Source organism: Diadema antillarum, unplaced genomic scaffold (genome assembly GCF_040938485.1).
Source record: "Diadema antillarum isolate AM-2024a unplaced genomic scaffold, OU_Dant_1.0 seq00001234_RagTag, whole genome shotgun sequence".
Classification (NCBI taxonomy): Eukaryota; Metazoa; Echinodermata; class Echinoidea; order Diadematoida; family Diadematidae; genus Diadema; species Diadema antillarum.
In genome coordinates this window covers 1,805,923-1,830,213 of record NW_027272022.1, presented here as the reverse complement: position 1 = coordinate 1,830,213, position 24,291 = coordinate 1,805,923, and the positions used below count along the sequence as shown (strand labels likewise).

At 37.3% G+C, this 24,291-nt stretch overlaps 3 protein-coding genes across 4 annotated transcripts in view; 1 reads left to right on the top strand and 2 right to left on the bottom strand.

The window, feature by feature from the left end:
• The window catches only part of LOC139745111 (uncharacterized), a 75,216-nt gene extending 67,994 nt beyond the window's left edge, over positions 1 to 7,222 (bottom strand). For both annotated transcript variants that reach the window (XM_071655532.1, XM_071655533.1), the window contains exon 1: positions 6,131 to 7,222. In XM_071655532.1, the coding sequence (XP_071511633.1) occupies positions 6,131 to 6,196 (66 nt within the window). In that variant the 5' untranslated portion in view covers positions 6,197 to 7,222. The remainder of the gene's footprint in view (positions 1 to 6,130) is intronic.
• A 5,348-nt stretch (positions 7,223 to 12,570) lies between these two features.
• Positions 12,571 to 14,842, top strand: LOC139745134 (large ribosomal subunit protein uL30m-like). The gene is made up of 3 exons (XM_071655553.1): positions 12,571 to 12,612; positions 13,863 to 14,060; positions 14,533 to 14,842. Exons 1-3 carry the CDS (start codon positions 12,571 to 12,573, stop codon positions 14,752 to 14,754), a joined length of 462 nt encoding a protein of 153 aa, XP_071511654.1. The 3' UTR covers positions 14,755 to 14,842.
• Positions 14,843 to 19,691: 4,849 nt separating this feature from the next.
• On the bottom strand, positions 19,692 to 24,291 carry LOC139745101 (methionine adenosyltransferase 2 subunit beta-like). Its single transcript, XM_071655522.1, has 5 exons — positions 24,163 to 24,291; positions 22,988 to 23,102; positions 22,202 to 22,354; positions 21,398 to 21,591; positions 19,692 to 20,113 (listed from the first exon to the last, which is right to left on the bottom strand). Exons 1-5 carry the CDS (start codon positions 24,286 to 24,288, stop codon positions 19,850 to 19,852), a joined length of 852 nt encoding a protein of 283 aa, XP_071511623.1. The 5' UTR covers positions 24,289 to 24,291; the 3' UTR covers positions 19,692 to 19,849.

Genomic DNA, 24,291 nt, shown 5'->3' with positions numbered 1-24,291 from the left:
TAATAAATAAGTTTACATAGCTTTACTTCTAACTGCAAATTCTCCTCATCAAAGGTGATTCACACATGCCTACTATTTTCATGTTTGAAACATTATCAAAACTACTGTAAATGTAACATGCAAAACAAATGCACAATCATAATAATAGCATCTAATCATTGCTACTATTACACAGAGTATATTCTTTTAATAATACAAGTTGTAATCGATGTTGAAAATAGTAGTAGTAGTGGTAGTAGTAGAGAATAGCAGTAGTAATAATAATAATTGCTATCAGTATTACTACATGTATATTATTATTATTATTATTATTATCATTATTACACTGTATATCATTATCATTATTATTTTGACATTGATAACAATAATCATAACAAAAATAACATACATGGTGCTACACAGTATCAATCCACTTCCTCGTAACATGCTGGATACATGAAGAAAATATTTTCAATACAATGCCCTGTAATAATAATAGAAGTAGTAGTAGTAGTAGCAATAGTAGTAGTAGTAGTAGTAGTAGTAGTAGTAGAAGTAGTAGTACACCTGTAGTAGTAGGAGTACCTTTAGTAGTCAAACTTACATGTACAATAGCAGTACTAGTAGTGAGTAAAAATAGTAGTCATTCTTTTTTTCTTTTTTTTTTCTTTTTTTTTTGGAAGTGTGGAACTGTACAAATTGTATTACCATGAGGAACATTGGGCATACTCTACTATAAAACTAGGAACATTTCCAGCATGAAACTTTTGCAAATACATCGTAGGAGCAAACAGCCTTTACTGTACACAGCATGACACTTTCGCGAGTAAGTCACTGGCATGCAACGCATTAGGTAGACAAAACCTTTTGTGTGCATATTTACTTTTGCAAATCTTGGCTCCTACACTGTATGTGAAATTTGCAAAAGTTTCACGCATGCAAAAATGTCTGGTTTTACTGTATCACTTCTTGTGTGTGTGTGTGCATGCGTATCTACATTATGTATAGTACCAGTATATTGTAAGATTAAAAACCGTTACTATGTCTCATTTAAAAACAGCTTCCAGTTTGGTTGGTGCAGCCCACTTCCTGCGCTGAAATTATCAGCTGGAATGAGCATCATTGAGGAAACTGTGTATACAGACAGTCATTGGTTCTGAATCTTCCCACTGGAAACACACGGTGCAGACAGATGACTACTCATATTCGTAACCAGACCGGCATCAGATCTTCCTGGTTGAGAAGGTCGGTAATTAATAACTAGAATCCAGGCAAAATGATCCACATATGGTAGACTGGTATAGCAAGGACCTGAACTTTCACTTAGTATACATATTCTGAAAAACACTTTTGGCTCTGATGCATAATGGTGTTTAAAATCAAAACCATGGTTTTAAATTTAGACCATGGTTTAAAATGAGAGCAAAATAGGCATAAATTGATCATACATGTACTTACGTCAGGATGCATTCATCACAAAGTGGATGTTTGTTGCCATTTGTAATCCATGAATTAGATTTAAACAACTTTAGTGATAAAGACAGACTTAACCTCATTATAAAACGTGTGGTATACATATAAAGTTAATTCTATTCATTCTTTCTGTTTGAGGGAGGTCAACTTTACAGCTCAAATGCCACTTTGCTAAATATTTTGCAACACAAAACAAAACAGAATTTGTACAAAGTTTGCCTCTTTTATTATATCCACATGATGAGAAAAAAAAGGACCTTACTACACGTAGCATTGTTCTAAGATACCACTGATGCAAAGAATGAATCCTAGACTACACCTATTTCAAAGGTTTTAGTTCAATATCTAGTGTTGTTGTTGTTTTTTTTTCATTATTTTTTTTTAAGCATAATCGACACAAAACAATATCAATAGATATTGGTCCCAATCTATTATTCTGTTGGTTGGTAGTTTTAGTGCATTAATTTCTGGTTTTTGCCAAACTATTTTCAACAACAAGATGCTAATACATTAAAGAAGACTGTACTATGAAATAATGTTTGCCATAATCACATACCACCGTACATGTACATGGAATGAAACTTAAAATCATAGAACAACCCAAAGCCATTAAAAAAGTGCATGATTTGACACAACACTATAAATGTTTATGACAATTTGAAGGTCAGCAAGTGCTCAAATAATATTCGTTTGCCAGCAAAGATAGTTGCTTCGTACATGCCACTGTGGAATCATGTGACATTATAAAACACAACTTTTCTTTTATTTGAAATACATGTACATAAATCAGCATGCTCTTGTCTTTAATGATGTTCTTGACAATGCTACGCAAAGTCCTGAAGTCTCCAGAATTAAAGGCATTAGTTATCATTTGCAGATGAAACAAAAATTCAGCTTTAGTGCTTCAAAATACATTGTAGTTGAGGAAGTTCTACAATGTGAGTTAGGGATAGAAACAACCAATGTGAAGATTTGAATCAGTATAATCAACATTAAGTATTGTCAAACATACAAAATGTGAACAATAGTTAAAATAAAAATGATTCTAGACTAAACCGTCTACAGTCATGGTTTAGTGAGAAAAATAGTGATATCTCCTTATAATTTAGGCTTTACTGCAAAATTTGTTTATGAATGGTAGGATGTTTTGTGATACAACTGAGCTACTGCATCAAATGTGATACCGTATCTCGAACATTTTTTTTTAAATCACCAGTCCCAATGGTAAACTATACCTTTAAGTCTGCTGAGAAAAATTTGCTATTAAAAGAAATAATCCTACTTGAAAAAACACAATAAAGGACTCTAACTTAATATGGCGGCGACTTGTTTTAGAAGTCAGCTGAACCCCTCATTTTGTAAATTATGATCAGTGATCTCCACTCAAAGACAACAGCAAGTTGAAGTCATTGCACACTATTTTTTGTGTAATCCAAATTAAACATTCTGACTTTTTTCTGACAAAAACAGGAAAGATTTGAGTGTTCCTGCACATGCGCATTTTCTGAAAAAAAAAACAGAAGGAACAATTCTGGTTCTTCTGGCAGTGTAAATGGCACATATCAAAAGATTCCATGACATTTGCTTCTGTGACAATAGCTCCCATGAAATATCTGCATTCAAAGGCAAACATAAATTCTACCCACAAACATAACCCTAACCCTAATCCTAATCCTCACATCAAACTAAACATAAGACCCTAGATCACAACCACAATCCTCACCCGAGGTCCTTGGAGAAAATAAAACCGGAGCAATTGTTGCAGGTGAGCAAATGTCCTGTCATCTATTGAAAACCTAGAGTTTTCCCGATTCCACTTTTTTTTTTTCAGTGTAAATGCCCATCTCGTCTGTTTTAAACATGAAATCTTATTGATAGAGTCATTAATAATGCCAGTGAAAATGGCAGTAACAAGTAAACGTTGTAAAGGGAACATGTAAATTTCAGTGAGGTCATGAAATGTAGTAGCCTGGGGAAATGAAAGGGGGGTGCCACCTGATATGAAGCATTGCATATCATAGTATGTTATAAAATACACTTCTCAAATGGCACAGTGTACACACTCAAAGCCACAGGAATGGCTTAAACTTGAGGGTAAATCCCACTTTAGATCATTCAGTGCTAACAATAATGGTTTTTGGACTTTTCATTGCTGGTAATGACCTATACATGATTTAAGCAGATCAATGCATCCCTGGTTTCTGAAATGCTTAAAGTTCGTCTGATGTATAGATGTCACATTCAAATTTGCGCACTGTAATGACGGCATGTTGACTAAGACATATTTTCCCTCCATAAAACCAGTATTTAAGTGAAAAACTTGGAATCCAACCATATCATGCTACACGTAAGTCTAATCAAACATGATCTTACAAGCTCAGTAATTTGTCTCAATTGCTTCCTCTTGGCAAAACATCTGTTCCAAAAAACCTCTGGACAATCATTTAAGTATGTAGTGCAGCAAAATAAAAACAAGTACATACATGTATTCAATGAACCTTTGAACAAAAACATAGTATGAGGTTGCTTATCATATCCTAAAAATTAATGACAGCATACTTTGCAGAAAATCATGGGTAAGTTCCCCTTTTATCAAATGTAACATGAATATTTGTCATCCAAATATTCCAATGAACAATGCACAAAATACAACTTTAAACAAACAATGGATACTACCACAACGTCATCTTGTAGAGCTCTCAGCAATGGACAAAATGTGAACCAAAGAGGATCAACAATGCCTGGACTTTGGTCAACCATAAAAAACAACTTAAAAAAAAAAACATAAAAATGCGATGATATTGTCAACAATGATAGATAAGGTGATTAAACAGTGAATGACCAACTCATAGATATAAATGAGTGTCGTAATGTCATGTGAATGCATCCTGACATGAGAGTCAAATATAAAAATGCATTTAAAGACGACTGGATCATTAGAGTCCCGTATAATGCCTTTATTACACTGTACCTCACAAAGCATGGGAGTTTGTATTAACTGACAACACAATGCACAAAACTATGAGTGTACTTCTTTAGGATATAACACTGATTTTAAGCTACCACCACGACGAATGATATGCTCACAGCCAACAGATAACTGCCTTGATGTTGCCAAATGGTAAAATCAATCATTAAACATATTAACAATTGTCAAAAGCCATTCCTAAATAGACCCTCTCAATGTAAGGCTCATAAGTTTGAAGTTGGTTTCCTTGGCAATCTATTCAGCTGATCAAACAAATGATCTTGGATGAGATAAAGTTAGGGCTGGTGTACAAATCTGAATTTATTCGAGGTTTCATAATGCTTTAATGAGAGAGGGAGAAGTGTTCTCTCTCTCTCATCTCTCTCTCCTCTCCCTCTCTCTTTCCTTCGGTCTATCTCTCTACACTTATCTTTGTGAATTCATGTGTATCCAAACTTCATTACAATATCTTGTAAATATTGCTAACTTGCTTTAGAATACTGTCTATAAATATATTTGTGATAGTTCCTATCCCATTGTTGTCCTCTTAATTGCCTCTGGTTTGAGCCATGGCAACAACAACAAAAAAGGGAAAGAAAAATAATATACACTGCAGGATTTCGAAGGTCACTGAAGCTGAGCTGGTAAAACAATCTTACTTTCATGCCTTTGAGGGAAAGCAAGTTTCAACCACAAAGTTGGTTAACTGTTTCATCCACTCCCCTCTATAAAACAAGAACAGGAGCACTCATCCTGCGAGAAGTTACAAATCACAGGCAGATGTTAATATTTCATATTTAGTCCAAATAGGATCAAGACACAAAATTGGTTTACATAGTTCAGTCAGACGCTCTCACATGTACTACACCGTGATGTAATGTTTTGGTTAGTTCTCTCTCTTTCTGATCACACCATCTACTAACATGACAACAGCATACTATATTAGTTTCTCTCTTGAATGAAGTCTCTCTGTCACTCTTGCCCACTGCCAGATTTGCACTTTCCCACCCGTTGACGACTACCGGTAGTCGCAAGTATACTCAGCCAAGTGTCTATAGCAAAATGAGCCAATCCTCCATGTATGTAATGGATTACGAGATGAAGGGAGACATACTTGCCACATTTATCTGTGTTGTGTGAATTTGTGTATGTGTGTGTGTGTGTGTGTGTGTGTATTTTTAATGGGCTGTTACATATAAAACCTGAACATACAACTGAATGAGAAAACAAGCCCATTACTTGTTGTATTAGTTAAGTAAGCAATGGAGCAAATTTCTAGTCTACATTTTTGGCAATCAGATTCTTTTAGAACTGTGGGTTTGTGAGTGGCCCTTGACACTAGTGACATGTACTGTAGTCTGTAACATTCTGATTAAGCAAAACTCTACTCTGTGGAAAGTTGTTAACTTTACAAATATCAGATGTCATATCTGATATGACTACCAAAAATAAAAACAAAAATTGCTGATGGAATTAGTTGAACAATTGAATACATACTAGTTAGTACAACTACACATGGAAGATACAAATTAAATGAAATGTAAACAAATGTTCACCGATGATGGGATGGTACATCAATTAATCACTCTACTAGCACATGAAACATTTAAAAAATTGTAAAAAGTGAGAACATGACTACTTTAGACAAACTAGTATCATACTAACATACATGTACAACAAAACAAGCATACAAAATCATGCAAAACTTACGGCACGATTGATCTTGTGTTCCGGTGGTGACTTGGTCAAATATCCTTCACAAATCACAGTAGACATCTTGAATGTCTTCCAAAAGTACTTTGCTTGGCTTAATCGGATCCACAAATGTTTATGGTCATCAATAGCATCAAAATATAGCCACTACACCAGTTAGCACTAGTAAATTTGACCCAGTCTGGTCTGGGAACTTCAGTTCTCTTACTGTGTCAACTCAACCACAGCAAACACAGCTCTCATTTGAATTGTATGATTTGTATGCATACCACCACTTGCTAGTATTTATTCAACATTGTTATCCAGTTCGAATAATTTGATGGTGATCATCTTCCAAGGCGAGGCCATAATATAGATCCACATTTAGCAAGTCTGTTGCTAGCACTAAGTAGCAGTATTCCATTAATTCAATTCACACATTGTTGGAATGGGTGCATTGATTCATCTGTATGTATTACACACCAACTCATAACAATGCACAACACATCATAATCACCATTGATCACTATTCTCAGCGGTGGTAGTGCAATGGTAATCAAATCCGTCCTCCTCCTGTGGGGTTTGGTCTGCTGGTCGTCTTCGAGCTACTGGAGTAAATTCAACCCTCTCTTTGGAGAACACCAATAATGTTTATTGGTGGGTTAAGTGTCCGCAGAGAGCAGAGCAAATCATGTAAAATGCCACATATGAATCTTGAATATGAGGAGCTGAAATACAGCTTGCTTGGAGTTACTGTCATATATTACTAGACAGATCAGGTGCACGTATCATTCGTTGTGTTGTACAGCGGGCGTGTACCGGGCGAACAGGTCGAAGAATACCGTAAACAGACTGGAGACGAGCAGTAGCGAAGCCTCTCTTTCACGCGCATGTAAGCACTCTCCAACAGCTTTTACAGCTCCAAACTGTTCTCCGTATCACCATCATATCCTGTCCTCTGCATTCTACTTCTACTGGATTTGTTTTCAATCAAGGAAGGTGATAAACGTTCCAGGAAGTACCTTGAATTACATGACCATTCCTCAATCTCACAGTGAGGTCATACCGTTTTCATATGAGACTGGTATACGCGTAACTTACAGGTACATAAAGCATGTTAGGTTGTGGTGTCGTTCCGTGAGCTTATTCCACCAGCGCTTCCCCAATCTTTGCCGAGCTTCCGAGAGAGGCAAGGCGAAAATGGGTGCTATACACCAAGAGAGGCGTAATTTGATTGGACCTTGAGAAACGAGTCCACTCAGTCGGGAGTTCAGAATTCTATACTTGGCATTACGATTTTGTTAGATAATGGTCACTAATTACCCCGTTAGCTTTACAAATTAATTTTACGATCACACTTCACATCAGGTGTAAATTTCAGTGTCCAACACTCAATAACTTACAAACAGCACTACAATACCTACGGCTTCTCTCGACTGGGACGAAGCCATCGGACCAGCGAATCAAAATCAGCCATCGAAGAAGATCGGCTGGATCCGGAAGTAAACAAAAAGCGTGTGACAGATCCGAAGAAAGAGAAGTATGGACGAGATTTCAAAGAACTCGTTTTGCTTGGTTCTGAAAATGAAATGCCCGTATTACAAGAGTTTACCTTTACTTATTAATAGATAGGGGAAGCATTTCCTATGTGCCTGCTGGAATCGAGAACTGCAGACAAATTGTTTAATTTCCATGGATTAGTCTGATAATTAATTGAAGTAACCACATTATTAGCAAACGGAAGCGGACAATCTATCGCGGTCGTTAAAGTCAGAAAATCATTAAAGGGAAATTTAACTCAAGCGCATTTGTGGTTTCAGTGACAGCGTACCGGTAACTTATTAGTAACACACATACAAAATGAGCGCTTTGAATAAAAAAGAAAAGTGGAACTTGGTAGGAATCCCTTTATCATTTTAAGTTTTTTTTTCCTTCCTCTTCTGTGACATTTGGGGCCTGTTGCATAAAACTTACCATTGAATTTCAATGGTAACTACCGTCAAAATTAGGCGTCACAGCCAATCAGCATCAAGGATTATAAAATTTACCGCTAATTTGAAAACTTACCGCTAGAAAGGAGCGATTTAAGTCCAGCGGTAAGGGTTTTATGCAACAGGGCCCTGGACTGTTGTAATCTCATTATCCAGGAATGATGGCACCGGGTAACCCAAACTTTCAAAATGCATGTTTACATCCGTGGAACGGATCGCCTTATTTTTTTTTTTTAACTTCACTAACCTCTTCTTTGTTGCTGTTGTTGTTGTTCTTGTTGTTGTTCTTGTTGTTGTTGTTTTTGCATTCACTTACTTTGCGAATATATGTTTGGGATAAATTCGTGGGAGCATTATTTTTTTGAATAAATTAACTACAACATTACACATGCAGGCGGAGAAACTGAATTCCCCTAATAAAGTGGACATTCTTGAAGGCGATTTAGGCCCTTTATCGTTTGCAAGAAAACCATGCAAGAAATTAGTATTGTTTTTTTTTTTTTTTATAACAAACGATATATCTGCCCCGGAGTGATCGAGGCTTTATACTTCTTCAGTGGCAACTATAAAAGTGTTTCGTTTCTCTCTTTCTCTCTCTCTCTTTCATGCGCGCGCGTGACGTGTGTGTGTATGTAAGTATGTGTGCTTACTGATCTCTGATTGAGTGTATCATATCATAGTGTTATAACTGAGTGTATTACCCTCTGATCTATACTAAAGTATAAGTAGCTGTAGCAACGTTGCCAGAGTTGCCATAATTATGCTTTCTGGCATAATTTTAGACGTTTCAGCATCTGGCATTATGCTAGGCATAATTTAGCTGTCTTGTTAGCATAATTCTGGCATAATTTCAATTCAATTTCAATTCAATTCAACTTTATTTCCACATAATCATTAAAAGGATACAAAGGATACATAAAATGTGATATAATAAACCTCAGTTGGAATATATAAACTAAAAGAACAATACACATAAGATACCATATTCACCAAAAGGTGTTTCAGCAAACACAAAATGAATTACAAAGAAAGGAAATAACAACATAATGGATGATTTGTGGAGGGATCATGAGAAGTTTTTATGGAGATTCCATAAAACTTATGAGTAAGATCCCCAAAGAGTACTGAAATAAAAGAGAGTATTACAGTGTGTGTGTGTGTGTGTGCGTGTGTGTGTGTGTAGGGGGGTATTTCGACAGAAAGGAAATCTCTAAGCGGTTTTTGTACTGTGGTACCTCTCTTTGGTTGGTTTGTTAGTTTGTGTGCCGAATTTGGACGAAATTGACGCCAAAAAGTTGTGAAGACGTGTCTTTTCAGGTGTTTTGTTTTGTTTTGTTTTGTTTTGTTTTGGCGATTGAGAGCCACAGTTCAGTTGGGAGCATTAGAAGTTGGGGACTTTTTTTTATTTTTTATTTTTTTATTTTTTTATTTTTTTATTTTTTTATTTTTTTGCTTGTCAGGTGATTGGGCACCATAGGCTTATTCGTGAAATATGAGGCCTTGTTTTTGTTTTTTTATTTGTTTTTTTTTTTCTTTGCTTGTCGGCTTATCGGGCACCACAATAATTGCAGTAAAAGATGGGAGGACGATTGGGCACCACAATGCGCACGGGCACCACAATGCGATTGAGAACCATGATGTGATTGGGCACCACAATTCAGTTTCATTTTTATTGGTTTTTTTTTTCTTGACAGCTGATGAGGCACCACAATTGGTTGGCTTGATGTGACATATAATTTCATGGCAATTTAGCATAATTTTAGGCCGCTTCAAGCACAATTCCGTGTTTTTAGCTGGTCACACTGAGCTATAGGGACCTGGAGCCTGTTACATAAAAGTTATCATTATGGTAACTTTGCCATCCTATGGTAACTTCCATGGAATTCTTGATTCTGATTGGCTGTTGAGTATTGTTACCATGGTAGTTACCACTGGATGACAAAGTTACCATATAGCTTTTATGCAACAGGCCCAAGATAGGCAGTCAACCTAGTATGGTATAATAGTAGTAGTATATAGGCCCTAATGAAGAAGAAGAAGAAATAGTGTGGTGGTAGTAGTACCCCTCCCCCCCCCCAATAGTATAATTAGTAAAAGCAGTGGTATAGTAGCAGGATATGTAGGCTTAGTGTGTATAGTTATTATACATACGAATAAACCATGCCTTCATCAGTTTCTGGTTAAAACTATTGGCGGAAGTGACTCCAAAATAGTACAATTCACTGCAATAGGGGCGCAGTACCAGAGTGAATAGTGCTTTTGGAGACACCGAGGTCCATAATTTTCATCCAGAAACAAGCGAAATTGAGCAGGGTATATGGTTTTATATTTGGGATTGAAAAAATAATCAAACAAAAGAAGGGAAAAATAAGAGGTGATAATTCCAGCCGTGGAAGCGATGCTGTGGAGCGATCTTATTATATACATAGTGACCGTTTTGTTTTGTTTTGTCGTAATAGAAAGTTAGTGCTTTTCTCATTGCACTGAATGTATGCGTTTTCTTCCGGTCGCGATCCTGATTAATCAAAAAAAGGAGAGACACCTTACCGACCATGATTTAGTTCATTATAACTTTCAATTTATTCAACAGTTCCTTCTTTTCCTGTCCTTTTAATCAATCTTTCATCATGCATACGACATCTAATAAAGGCTAGAAGGTATTTGTTTTGGTTTATGTGTGTTCAACATAATAAATGCTTTGTCATTATTTTATCCTTAGATTATGTTTATACTTCCGTCACATCTTTCGGTTTCGTTCTAAGTTAAATTGTGTAAATATGCGTCGCGAAAAGATGTCAAAATGAGTGATGTGCATCTTTACTTTTTCACCCATATTGAGTTAAAAAAGTAAAATCAATCGAGTCGAATAGTAGGACGGACATAAAAGAAGAAAATGATGAGATTTCGTTAAAAGTTTTATGTCACATGCTTTTATGAAACGGTGATATTAATCAAAAGCATTCTGCCACTAGCACGCAACTGAGGTGCGATATGTGTGATGATATTATATTCAAAAGATGAAATACATGTATATCCTTTTGATTTGCTAATAAAGTGAGACTCCTTTTAGACAAGAAATCAAACAGAATTAAAAAGTCGAATCCTCCGCTTTGTTGTTGTATAGGCATGCATAGAGGTGCAGTTTCAAAGGAGAAATATAACAGACTTGGGGAATCAACGTTGACTGCAAAACTATGATTTCTGGGCAGTTTCAATGTCACACCAATGAGACAGTTCAAGGTGCTACGTAAACATTATAATCGTCTCTGTTTACTTGTAACTTGTACATGAATTGTATAGTTTCGAATGATTGCACTGCTTTGAGAAAAGAAAAAGATGTAACATCATGCCTCTAAAATGTGACAGCGTTCTTATCTAACATTCGATCGACATGAGACTTATATACATTCATGTACACTTCATATTCTTTTCAAATCTGATTAAAGTCATGCAGTTTGAACTGTCACAATATTATATTCGCCATTCCGAAGGTTCGTAATTCCGGGAATGAAATGAAGTTCGTTATTCCGAAGAACTAATCCGAAAGTAATATTAGGCTCGTTATTTCGAAGGTTCGTTTATCCAAAAGAAAAAGAAAAAGAACAAAGAAAAGAAGGTTCGTTATTGTATGCCACCTTTAGTTCTATATTTTCGGTTTAACGAACCTTATTTCATTTTCTGATTAACGAATCAAAATTGCGAAAATTACTAATAGGGTCAAGAAGTGTACTCTTGCCACGTAGCCCAAAAAGGACACACCATGCAGATGGCGTCATAATTACAAAACCATTCACCGAAGCATAACTTCAGCAACGTTTTTGATACGAAAGTTGTGATGGGATTGAGAATATTATAGGTAATATCATTTGAGTTTGAATACAGCAGTACACTATAGTACTATAGCAAAGATGATAGAGCGCTCTTACCATCTTTGCTACTTACATTCCAAAAGGGGGGTCCAAAAGGACCCATTTTAATTCGTAGGCCTTTTTGCCTAATACCCCCATTCCACAGAGATTCTCATCGGTCACTCGTCGGAAGCAAGTGTTGCTTCCAGCCATTTACCGAAGTATGTCGGATCGCAGTCTGATGAATCCGACTTGATTGGTTGACTATCAGGTGAGTGTCAGACGTGTGGCGCATGATCCTCATCGGACGATCTTGCCTTATCGGATCATTGATATCACCTGATAGTCGACCAACACAAGTCGGATTCATCAGACTTTAATCCTATTCACTTCGGTGGGTGGCCAAAAGCGATAAACTTTGCTTCCGAACTGCTTCAGATGAGTGACCGATGAGAGAAAATCTCTCTGGAATGGGGGTAGGACCTACAGGTACATGTGAAATCTCGTAGAGCTAAGAGGTGTACTGACGGTTGAGGGCAGCAGGCACTGATTCCCATTCCAGTGAATTCACGTAACATTGCATGCTGTGTTGCTGGGCCGATGTCTTGGATGTGACACCATGAACGCAGCATCGCTATGTCCCGTTACTTTCAGGAGACTGGTGAGTACTCAATTAACTTTGCTTTAATTTATAGACTGCTGAAGCATGTACTAGTGATTAATTTCACTTGTGAAATCTCTGTAGTGGTCAGTTTCCAAGCGGTCATGTTCGAGCGACCCTGGGCCGTGCACACATGGGGCTCAAGTATGTGTAGTCCCACACGTTGAAAATTGCGGTAGCTTCTTCTTACGAATTCTTCTTTGCTTGAATTCCTCCACCCAGTCAGGAGAACTACCGAAGTTGCAGAGTTGTCTAAAACGTGAGGTTTTAGCATATATGCAGAAAGCAGCCGGCCGGCATAGACTTATTTACTTTTTTTTTTCTTCTTCTTTATTTTTCATAGGGATTGCAGCTGATACAGGCCAGGGCGTGCGGCCATGCGCGATGCGGGCGCAGGCAGGAGCACTAACCGTGAAATTTACTCACTATCTCTGGCTTTGACCAAGTTGAAAAATGAGTTGGATACTGTCATATAATATATAGGCGTGAAAGTTAAATCACATCCATAGACAACTCTTTTACTACAACAATACAAGTGTCCTGAAACTGGAAAGCTAGCCTTTGCTTAGTATTGGGCGTAAAGTTAAATTTACTTAAACCAAACTTATTTGCCTCTCTGTGTCATCATAACATTAAATTAATGTAATAGAAAGTGTCTAATACTCTTTAGTAGGCGTTGTACAGAAAATGTATCGCACTGACAAAAAAAAAAAAAATCTCTTTGGGGTTATATTTTGTTCTTAATATTTTGACACCAAAACCTCTCTAAATTAGACTTGAAATTATGCCAATACATCGTATTACCTAACACCCCTCAAAATGTTTTTTTTTTTTAAAGAAATATGACTACATAACAATGATGAGCTGCTCTATTAAATATTTGAATGTTGGCCAGATTGAGGGATTATGTTGTAGAACAATTTTCAAATGCAGTTCAAGTGAATGGTGCATAGGTCTTCTGACATCTGATCCAGAGGACACTTGGCTATTTGTTTTTGTTTTGTTTTTTTCATTCAATTTTGAACTTGTTCCACAGTATATTGAAAAGAATATTAACATCTGAGGCTACGACATGTATGCTTTCATTGAATGAGTAAATATTCATTGTGCATGCTTTATGTACACGTGTATGTTTATCAGTCCTCTTTTTTGTCAGTAAATACCTAATAATAAGTAATATTACTAAAAATCAAGACACATGGTGTGAGTGCATCTCATGCATATTTTCTCCCTCAACCCACATCAATCAGCTACAGGTCAGCTGTGCCTGTGTGAGGCAGTATGTGCCAGTGGCCAGGTCTTTGAGCAGTCACCCTCACCCAACTAACCCCGAAGAAGGGCAGGAGGAGACAGACCCGCACCTCCTGCATGCCGTGTGGCGGATACGGTCACTGAAGGGCCGACCCTACTGGGAGAGGCGCATCATGAAGCAGCTCCGCCTAGAGGATGTAAGTCCTGACAAGAGTCATACCAGTAGTCACCATCAAAGACAGTACCTAACCACAGCTATCAAGTATTCAGTAAAGTATTAATTCATGTTTGCTTAGTTATTTAGGACCTACTCTAAAACCCCCACCCCCTCCCCGAAATAATGCATTTTCATATCTGTCAAGACACATTTAAGTCTAGACTAGAAAAAATCTGCAGTCAACTTTGCTTAACCCGCATAAGTCAAATAATCCCCCGAGTCAAAGGTCTTTTCAGGTCCTCTTCTCTATATATTCTATTGATTTTGATCCCTCATAAGTCAGTTTTTCTCTAAAAGTCAAAGCTCTTTCTTCAGTCCAAATAGCTTTGACTTAGACAAGGTTGACTGTATATTTCACTGTGTTTTAAAATTGGACTTTGCATACTCCCTGTAATTCCAATCTATTCATTTAATTTACATGACTTTATATTTTGATCTGCCCATGCTTTCAGACACGCAAACCTGTGATACACAAGAACACACCCCTAGTGAATGAGCTCCTGACCAAAGTACGACACCTGGTGAGAATCAAACCTGTCAATCCTGTGTATGGGCTCCCTGATGGTGACTATGAGGAAACGCTTCTCAAATGGAATGGAGAATTTGTTGTGAAGAGAAAAATTGAGCCCCTTGAAGCCAGGAAAGCAGAGTTGTCAGATGGCAAGGACGTTTGACAGCAGGGTGGAGAGGAACAAAGTGTCCCAAGGAATGAATGCTGATGAGCTGTGATCAGACCTTACTAGACTGATGCTTTTATTTGTGTTGATGATGACCTTAGACCTTTAGAAGCATCCGATCAACTATTGTGGATTCTGGACACATAGCTGACAGCTTGTTGGTCTATCATGGTTAACTGTGCATCCATTTCAACAACACTTCTTGAAGGCGTAGTAAATCCCCTGATGCTACCTGTTCGGAAATGCTTGATATGTAGAGGCAAGACTCTTTGAACATAATTTCTCTGTAATCGTTTGAGAACCAGTGTGCACTGAGTTGACTGGCATGGAAGAAACTCCCGTGGATTGTCATTCACACTTCATACAATTTCATAACTTCCTAATTTCTTTCTGATTTTGATCAAATTTACTCTGTTGTGCTTACAAGATTGCAATCCTTCTTTTCAGACTGACTTTCAACTGGTCTGGAATTCCCCTTAAACCAAAGTGTCAAGTGTGACACCGTGATAAATATGTGAGATGGCAAATTGTGCAGTAATCCTTGCATTAATGTAGGAGCCGAGGACTGAAAATGAGTTGTGGCATTTGTTTACATTCAACATTGATGAGGTCTCATTCACCCTATACAGTGAAACCCTGTTTTAAAAGAAGTTGTATATAACCAAACCCTCTTATTACAGGGTGATTTCACAGGTCCCAACTCTTTATAGTTCTCTGTTTTTGTACCCTGATCACAGTGAGAAACCTGATGTAACAATATAAATGTCAGTACATGTACCTGGTATAGTCCTTAGGTCCTCGGTTATAACGAGGTTCCCATGCACAGGCAACTCGCGTTGTAAGGGAAGTCCTTGGGACTGGTATTTTATCCCCCCTTATACAAAACATGTATCGAAGTGTTGTTCAGAATTGAATTTTGCAACAGACATTAATGAAAATGATTTTAGGACCTGAATATTCACTTTAATGTGATGTAACAATATTTTGTTATAATTGTGTTTGTGTAATGGGAGCGCCGTGAATTGGTGTGTACAAGATGTATTCCCTCATGAGAGGGTATTAAAATACACGCCTGTAAATAAAACTTTGTGACTATGCCACACATTTGATTTCATGTTTCAGAAGGCATTGTTCATAAGATATGTGTTCTATTTTGTCCATCAGTTTGGCTTTGTGGGTTTGTCGAATTTGGCCCGTTTGCTGCAGTGAAAATTTCACTGTTCTGTTTGCTTTGAGTTTACGTTTATTAGAGTCAGCATGAACATGAAATGCATATTTGTTAATGCCATAGACAAAAAAAGTAAAAAAGAAATGCATTCCCTTACAGGTGAAAGTTTAGTACAGTAATGGTGATTGCTTTGAAATGTCTGAAGTCTATTTTGGTGTATATACTCAGTGTGCAATGATTGGTTATTTTTTTTCAGAGGTCAGAGCACACTACACGTACTTCCTAAATTCTTCTGTTGACTTCTATCTTTTTCTAATGGCTTGATTGTGAGTTTACAGAGAAAAAAAGACTAGTGCAGCTGGCCCAATACATCAAGTGGACTTGAAGTACATACAACGTACATACCTTCCATATTTTTAGTTACAGAATACAATACTGAAAACAACAATGACTCATTTGATGTCAAATACAGTGTACGGGGGCTTTATTGATTACACAAAACAATGGCAGTGTCACAAGAAATGAGCAAAATCAAAAGAGAGGAAGACTTGAATTGAACTGATTTGAAATGAACTGATTTGAATTGACTTCCTACAATGGTTTGCAATATAAAATTGTGATCAGGTTCAGATAATAAAATGACAAACCTGGCCTACCAAAGCCAAACATACAGATGAAAACGAGTTTTGATATTTATGAAACATTCACATAATTGGGCTGCATTTCAAGAACAACTGCAATACATGTAGCTACACCAATACTTTTCTCTCACAGTGTAAAATGCCCACATGGTCAATTGCCAGGAAACGACAAAAGTCCAAGGTTACCACACCTCCATTCAAATTATTTCACTGAAGCCCCCTTACAAGTTTTGCACACAAGGTACAGCATAATTGCACACACATCTTCAATACTAACCTATAAAGCCATTGGCAGAATCTCGTTTCCTTGTCTTTGTTACAAGCCTTGCTGAGGAAAATTGTAAAATTGCACAAATTGTTTCCAATCATCATGAGAAACCAGGGTTTAAAGGGGATGGCTAGTAACTGATCAGTGGGAATCGGTGGGAATGCTGAGGGATGATTGTTCCAATCCTTGTGGGATTCATTTAATAGTACATTATATATCTACTGTTGTGTGAAAATTATTTGCTTCAGAACAGTCTCATATTCAAGTAATGTGCAGATTAATGCCCTGTCCCTGACCAGGCACGCTAACCTGGAAACATTAAACTGCACATAACTTGAACATTATACCATTCTGAAGCAAATAATGTTCACACAACAATAGATATATAATGTACTCTTAAATGAATCTCACAAGGATTGGAACAATCATCCCCCAGCATTCCCACTGATTCCCACTGATCAGTTACTAGCCATCCCCTTTAAGTTGACCTACATGCAACCTAATATCTAGAGGGGAGATACATGCACATTTGAAATTGGGCGAATTGAAAAATGGGTCAAATCCTGCATGGTGAAAGCACTTCCCCAAGTCATAATTTCATGATAAAAAGTTTAAAGGGTTGGTAGAGTTTCAGGCTTCTGGTTTGCACATTTATTGCTGATGATTTTTTTTTTTCTTTTTGAGATAATAAGAAAATTCTCATGAAATATGAAAGAGCATATAATTCTAAAACGAATTCAAAGTTTATTTGATGAAAATTGGTTTTGAAATGGCTGACATATCCAAAACAAAACAATCCTGATAAAAGGTGGGACCCACTTTTTACTAGGATCACTTTGTTCTACATTGTTCTTGGATATCTTAGCCTTTTCAAAACCGATTTTCATGATAAACTTTGAATTCCTCTTAAAATCGTGCACTCTTTCACATTTCATGATGAGGTTTCTAAGCATCTCACAAAAAGTTAAAAGCTGAATCCTTATCTTAACCAATAATATACTGTCCCTTTAATCACCAGTTCTAACGACAATATGCAAGACCTGATGCTAAACAGACTGGCCTCATTGTTCTTTCTTGTCCACTGAAGAGATACATGTAAGTAGTGGCCATTTAATTTCACATGGCAGTGGGCACTTCTTGCCTGGTCACTAGAGTTTGAATGCCACAAAATGTGCTATTAGATACCATAACCTCAACCACTGCCCATTGCAAGGACAAACAACTGCTCCTGTTAAAACTATACAGTAGATGGTAAATACTCACTGATCCAATTACAAGAATTAGAACTTCACTGACCTATACATGATACAGTGTACACCGTATAATACTCTACCCATTGCTCTCCCCTTTCAGTCTGCAGCTTTACATAACTTCACCTTGAAAGGAAAATATAGCAACTTTCTTTAAATTTTGATGAATATACAAAGTGATTATTCTTTGGCATCATATATTCTATAGACCACCTCAAGATGAGAATTGTTGGAGTAAGTGTTTCTGAGGATTATTAATGGAAGGCAGCAATAAAGAAAATATAAGTCCAATTTCATTTTCACAGGCTAATGCATCTATAAACCTACTGAAATATGTTCATATTGCAAATTTATAAAGCTTTGTTAATGACTACCTTATTTGCAGCTCAAATCAAGGTAAAGTTGATGATCTAGGGTTATATATAAATATTTGTTAAAGGGGAGTCCCGTTAATAGCGAGGTCGCATGATACAATTCATATCAGCTCTTAAAGAGGTAAATCATCACGTTCAAAATAATCTTTCTGTGCTGACCTGTGGGAATTCGAAGTTTCTGTGATTGCATGTGAGATAAATTATGGGCTAAAAAAAGAATAAGGAAGAATTTGTGCGAATACAAAATTCTTGTCCCAAGCCAAACAGCAGGCAAAATCCCACATCTTGTAAAAACCAGCAAATTACTATTGAATAATCACTTTCTATACCTGTCAATATGAATGCTGTATGCTTGCAGTAAATAAATCTTCCAATGATTGTCACACACATGTGTGCTCCGTGCTATGTGAGCTCTCACTGGCTGAATAGTGAATAAGAGTAATGTGGGCCTGTCAATTGCTTGGGAGATGTCACTGTCTGTAGAAGTATGATTGACTCGGAAACATCCACACTTGACACTGTTGTTAGAGGGATAAGAATGTGTGTGCTTTCCATTCGTACTCAGTATACTTTGCATTCATTGACTGAAACCATGGTCATGTAACTGTCAGATCAGAAGCTAAGAAAAGTGATGCATTATTCACGAGCATAAGTTACAGTAGTCGCTGGCACTGCTTGTGTACTTGTGAGAACTCATTACGCTCACAGGTCCATATTCAAATAGCAGATTGTGTTTTGTTTTGTTGTTTTTTTGTATTTGCATACCTTCGTTACCACAAGTTTGCACCTACACAGCACCGTTGTATAATGTGATTGAGATGATATAAAGACGGTCTGTAGATGATGTCTCGATTCATTTACATACGTTACAAAAGGCAGGTCTTGTCTGAGACATGATCATTGTCAAATATAAAACATTCAACAGCAAATGTCAAAAAGTTGTTTTTTTTCTTTTTGCACTTTCCTGTCCCATTTCCTGTTCATCAATATTGCATTGTATTGTACTATGTATACAAGCCTAAAATACGAAATAGTAGATATGTCCATACAGTGTACGTCTATGGGTGTGTTTAAAGTGTACGGATGCAGGGGTGCAAATACAATAAGGTAAATTAGCAAGACCCAATGACCTCTATATAACGGGACTCCCCTGTATATTTTTAATTACATTTCTTCATATGAAAATATACTTACTGTAAAAAGTTAAAAATACACTTTTACATAAATCTCTGAAATATTCCTCTAGCCTCTAAAATCAGCCTAGTAATACAAGGTGTATGAAGCTGTAAATGCCACCAATATTTGAAATGCAGATTTCTACACTGTATGTCATTCACAGCATTGTCATCCCTCCTTTTCTCATTCAATATATTTTGTCACAAAAGTTCTCTTCATCTTTGATTCACAAACGACTCCAGGCTGCCTTTGATGCCAACCCGAAATGGCGTATCTGATACTTTGACCCCGAGACTGGTCACGCTTGATACATCCATGGCGGCATTGGCAGGGCGGGGCGTTCCCGCAGCAGGGGCACTGGTATTTGCAGTGATGTGGTGGCTGGGGAGCTGGAAGACATCTGTGATGATGGTGGCCATCTGGTATCTGGTCAGCTGCTCTGATGTGTTCCAGTGGAAGATACCCTTTACCTCATGACCCTGCGAAGATAGATTAAACAGGGATGAGGTACCATAGATAAACACAGAGATTAAAACAATCAATACCCTGCCATAGGAAGGCATGTGACTTGCACATTATTTCATTCATATTTCCTCTGATTATCATGAATCCTGAATTCTAGAGTATTCAAACATACATCAACCTGATCATTTTAGAGGTCTCTTACATTCTGTTGATAGAACGAAATCAAACACCAAACTTCATGGTTCCCAAGCACTAGGAGATCTATGAGGGGCACAGTTAAAATTATGGGCCCAAGGTGATGTGAAAACCATAACTATGCCCGAAGTGAAGCCGAGGGCATAGTTATGGTTTTCACATCACCGAGGGCCTACATAATTTTAACCGTGCCCCGAATATCAAGCTGTCATTATATGTTTTATATACTGAAAATATAGATTCCGAAATATAGATACCGAAAATATAGATTCTAGTCTCTTTTACAGCACTCGTAATCAACGCTGATCGACAGCGCGGCGGTTGTATCATTGGTGCGTACATATGAGTGATCTATGTGTACGGGGTTGCGACTGTCTCCAAACCTATTTACAGGGCACAGTTGATTCTATGCCCCGGGCACAGTAAATCATGACGTCATTTTGGTCAAAAATGGGGCACAGCTATTTTCATGACTCCACTTTTAACCAATCAGATGAGAGGAATCTATATATGAGGTATATTAATATTTCTGTTGACATTTCCAAGCTCAGACTCTGCTAGTTAAAAAATGAAATTCACACAGCTTGTTCAGGCATCAGCTTGAGATCTATGGCACTAAACAATGAGAACATCTCACTGACTTTCTTCACACGCACACACACTCAAAAATATATTACTGCGCACCATGAAAGTCCATCATCAAAGCTGGTAAACAGTCAATTTCATGGTCTGGTGTTTTGCAGTTACAGATTATAAAAATTATTCTAAGCTCTCTGATTAGAAAATATACAATTTTTCTCACTTTATTTCCAAAAGCTTCCAAAGTTTTGAGAAAATTAACTTTAAAGTTAGCTGGAGTTGAGCCAGCCAGAAGTTAGCAATCTAAATACAAGTTTATGTACTTCACACACCAATTCACACTGTCCACTAAATCATCTCATTTGACATTCAATATTCCATGATATATCATTTGCAATCTATTTAAAGTAACACGGCGATGAGTCACAAATCACTGGACATAATGTCATCAATCAAGGTGTCTGAAAATGTTTGTGAAGCATTATGATGGACAATATTTGTGTATGGACATGTTACATGCTCACTTGTGAATATTTTTCAGCCATCTGAAGGAGAACTTGGGCAACATCATTCACGTGGGTCGGCCTGCGCTGCTGGTAGTTGCACATTTCAACCACTTTGCTGGTGTCCGTTATCTGGGATAGGATGAAGGTGGCAGAACTCTCATTCAATCGCTCCACTGGACCGTAGAGGAGGGGTAACCGCAAGATGGCACCACCTTAAAGAGAGAGATTAGTGACACCATTATCATCACCTTTATCATCACCATGACAGTCATTACCATAATCAACATCATCAATAGCCTCAACATCATCATCAATGCTCGATATTAGCAGTGGCGTAGTAGCCCAAGGCCACCAGAAATACATGTCAGGCCACCATTTTTTAAGAAATATGTTTTGGTGGCGTGATCGGGTCACATTACCTTTATCAATGCCACATAATACACAAGCATCACATACCATCATCACCACTAGCTACCACAAGTGCTTGTCCTGGTTTGACACCATCGTTTGGCACCATTAGCACCATCCCTCATATGTTTAAGACAGAAAAATATATCCATGGCAACCACTCCTTAATACCACCGTATTACTGACAGTAGTGTCTTTGATAACACACCATCTCGCAAATGTGATAGAATTATATTTTGAATGGTTCATGACTGGCTTTTTTAACATTCAAAATATCAATACAAAAACTTTGAGAACTGTTTGTATAATTCTTTCACACAAAGACATTTTATCAATGAACAAGAAATTTATCAAGAAACCATAGAGTGTACATTAGTCTGTATCAAAGTAATTAGCTGAGAAATGAGCCAATACCTGGATAGTTTGTTTGAGTGGCAATTTCTCCATCTCGCTTGCTCTGCCCGTATTTGTTGAGAGGATTTGGTTCATCGGAGGTCCTGTATGGAGCCTTCTTGCCATCAAACACATAGTTTGTGCTGATGTACACCAGCATGATGCCTCTTGAAGCTGTACATGTAAAATCAAGGAAATTCTTGATGACAATGACCAATAACGTACACACTTTCAAGCAGCACTCTATGATTTATGTTATTCTGTTCTCCCTTTCTAACAACGATTATGGGAGCCAAGTTGGCAGGGGAATACATTTTTTTTTTCTATAATGCAAATACAATTAATAGCAACTGAACAAGTTTTATCTCAATGGCAATCCATAGATGCTACTCTTTAAATTAACCCATTGAAGACGGGTTGATTTTGCTACAACACACATTTCCCATAGACCCCAGTCCAAGTATTCTCAAAGAATTGAGTTTGTAGTGCAGAGTTTGAAAAATTCTGTGCGCAGCAACAGCTGGTAAACAAAAGACAGAATTCTCAGCCTGTTTCCTCCAACAACACATCATATTAAAAGAAGTCAAGAAATCAGGACTTTTCATGGACTAGTAAGTTTCAGCTGAAAAACAATCAACCAAAAACTTAAATGTCAAGGCTTTTTCTTCACAACGGGCATATTATGTCTTTCAGTTGCCTTACAACCATTCTTGACATCTGAACAGCATAATATTGTAATTTTCCACAATCTTTGAAACATCAATGATTATACACCAAGATGAGAATCATGGCTTGATAGGTACTTACCACACTCTTGTGCAATCACAGCAGTTGCAGCCACATTCAGTTGCTTGACGTCCTCTGGATTTCTCTCTACAACATCGGTCCTCCTCTCCGCAGCAGCATGAATGACAACATCAGGCTGAAGGATGGACAGTGGAAAGTGACAAAACACTGATTAACACCACTCCACTTTAACCCATCAAGTCCCGCAAAACACATTTCTGTGTCATTGCTAAATTGATAATTGATTCTTAAATTGGCTTCATATTTTGGAAGATTGAAGTTCTTGTTTCTCTTTCAAATGACAAATATTTGTGTCTTCCTGATTCTATGCACCTGCACTGACTTTTATCAACACCATCTTATTGTTTTCAAGAAAACATATACTGTAAAAGTGGATATTTTCGCGCGACTAATTTTTCGCGCTTGGCCCAGAAAGAAGAGTTTCGCGTGTTTTTAATTCCGTGGAATCAAGACATCACGCACAGGAACATATGGCAAGCTAAAATATTCGCGTGCTTTTATTTTCGCGCTAGTTTTTGGTTGCGCGAAATGCGCGAAAATTACAACACCGCAAAAATTTCCACTTTTACAGTAATTCAGTGTTGCCAATCTAATGAAATAATGATCATTTCTGAGGCAAGATTTCCCAAGTACTCGATGAGTTAAAACAGTACAATGGCTGGAGGAGAATACCAAAAGAAGACATGCTGGGCTTTGTTTGCTGAAATGCTTGTATTTGGAGGTATAAATCTGTATGGATATTTGTCAATGAAATAAAGTGAGAAAGAAGATAAGTAAATATGCTTAGTGCTACAAACCCATTGCCCATGACGTGCAAAACTCACTGTTAGGTGAGTAAGATGAATGGGAACTAGCCAGTTTAAAAACAAAACAAAAATAAACGAGTGGAGTGCTTGCCAGAATACTCATAGATTTATGTAAGTGGGAAGAATTTCTGTAGAATTACCCAGATAATGTGGTTACATATCATTTGCATACACAGAATTTGACATTAATTTTGTATGAATTGAAAAACAATGCTACGAAGACCCCCCCCCAAAAAAAAAAAGAAAAAAAGTTGGGTTAATTAATATGCACATATGAAGAAATTAAACTTTCATTTCAAAGACCAAATGGTGCAAACTGCTGTCATTGAAGTAAGTCACGCCCAACCTCATCACTCAATTTTTCCGTACCTGAAATTCTCTAATCACACTCCTGATGGCCTCAGAATCACGTAGATCAACCTTCTTCAGCTTCTCACCGGCCCTTGAGAAGCCCAGGCCAAGGACGTCCCACGAGGCTGACAGGAAGGTGGCCATCAC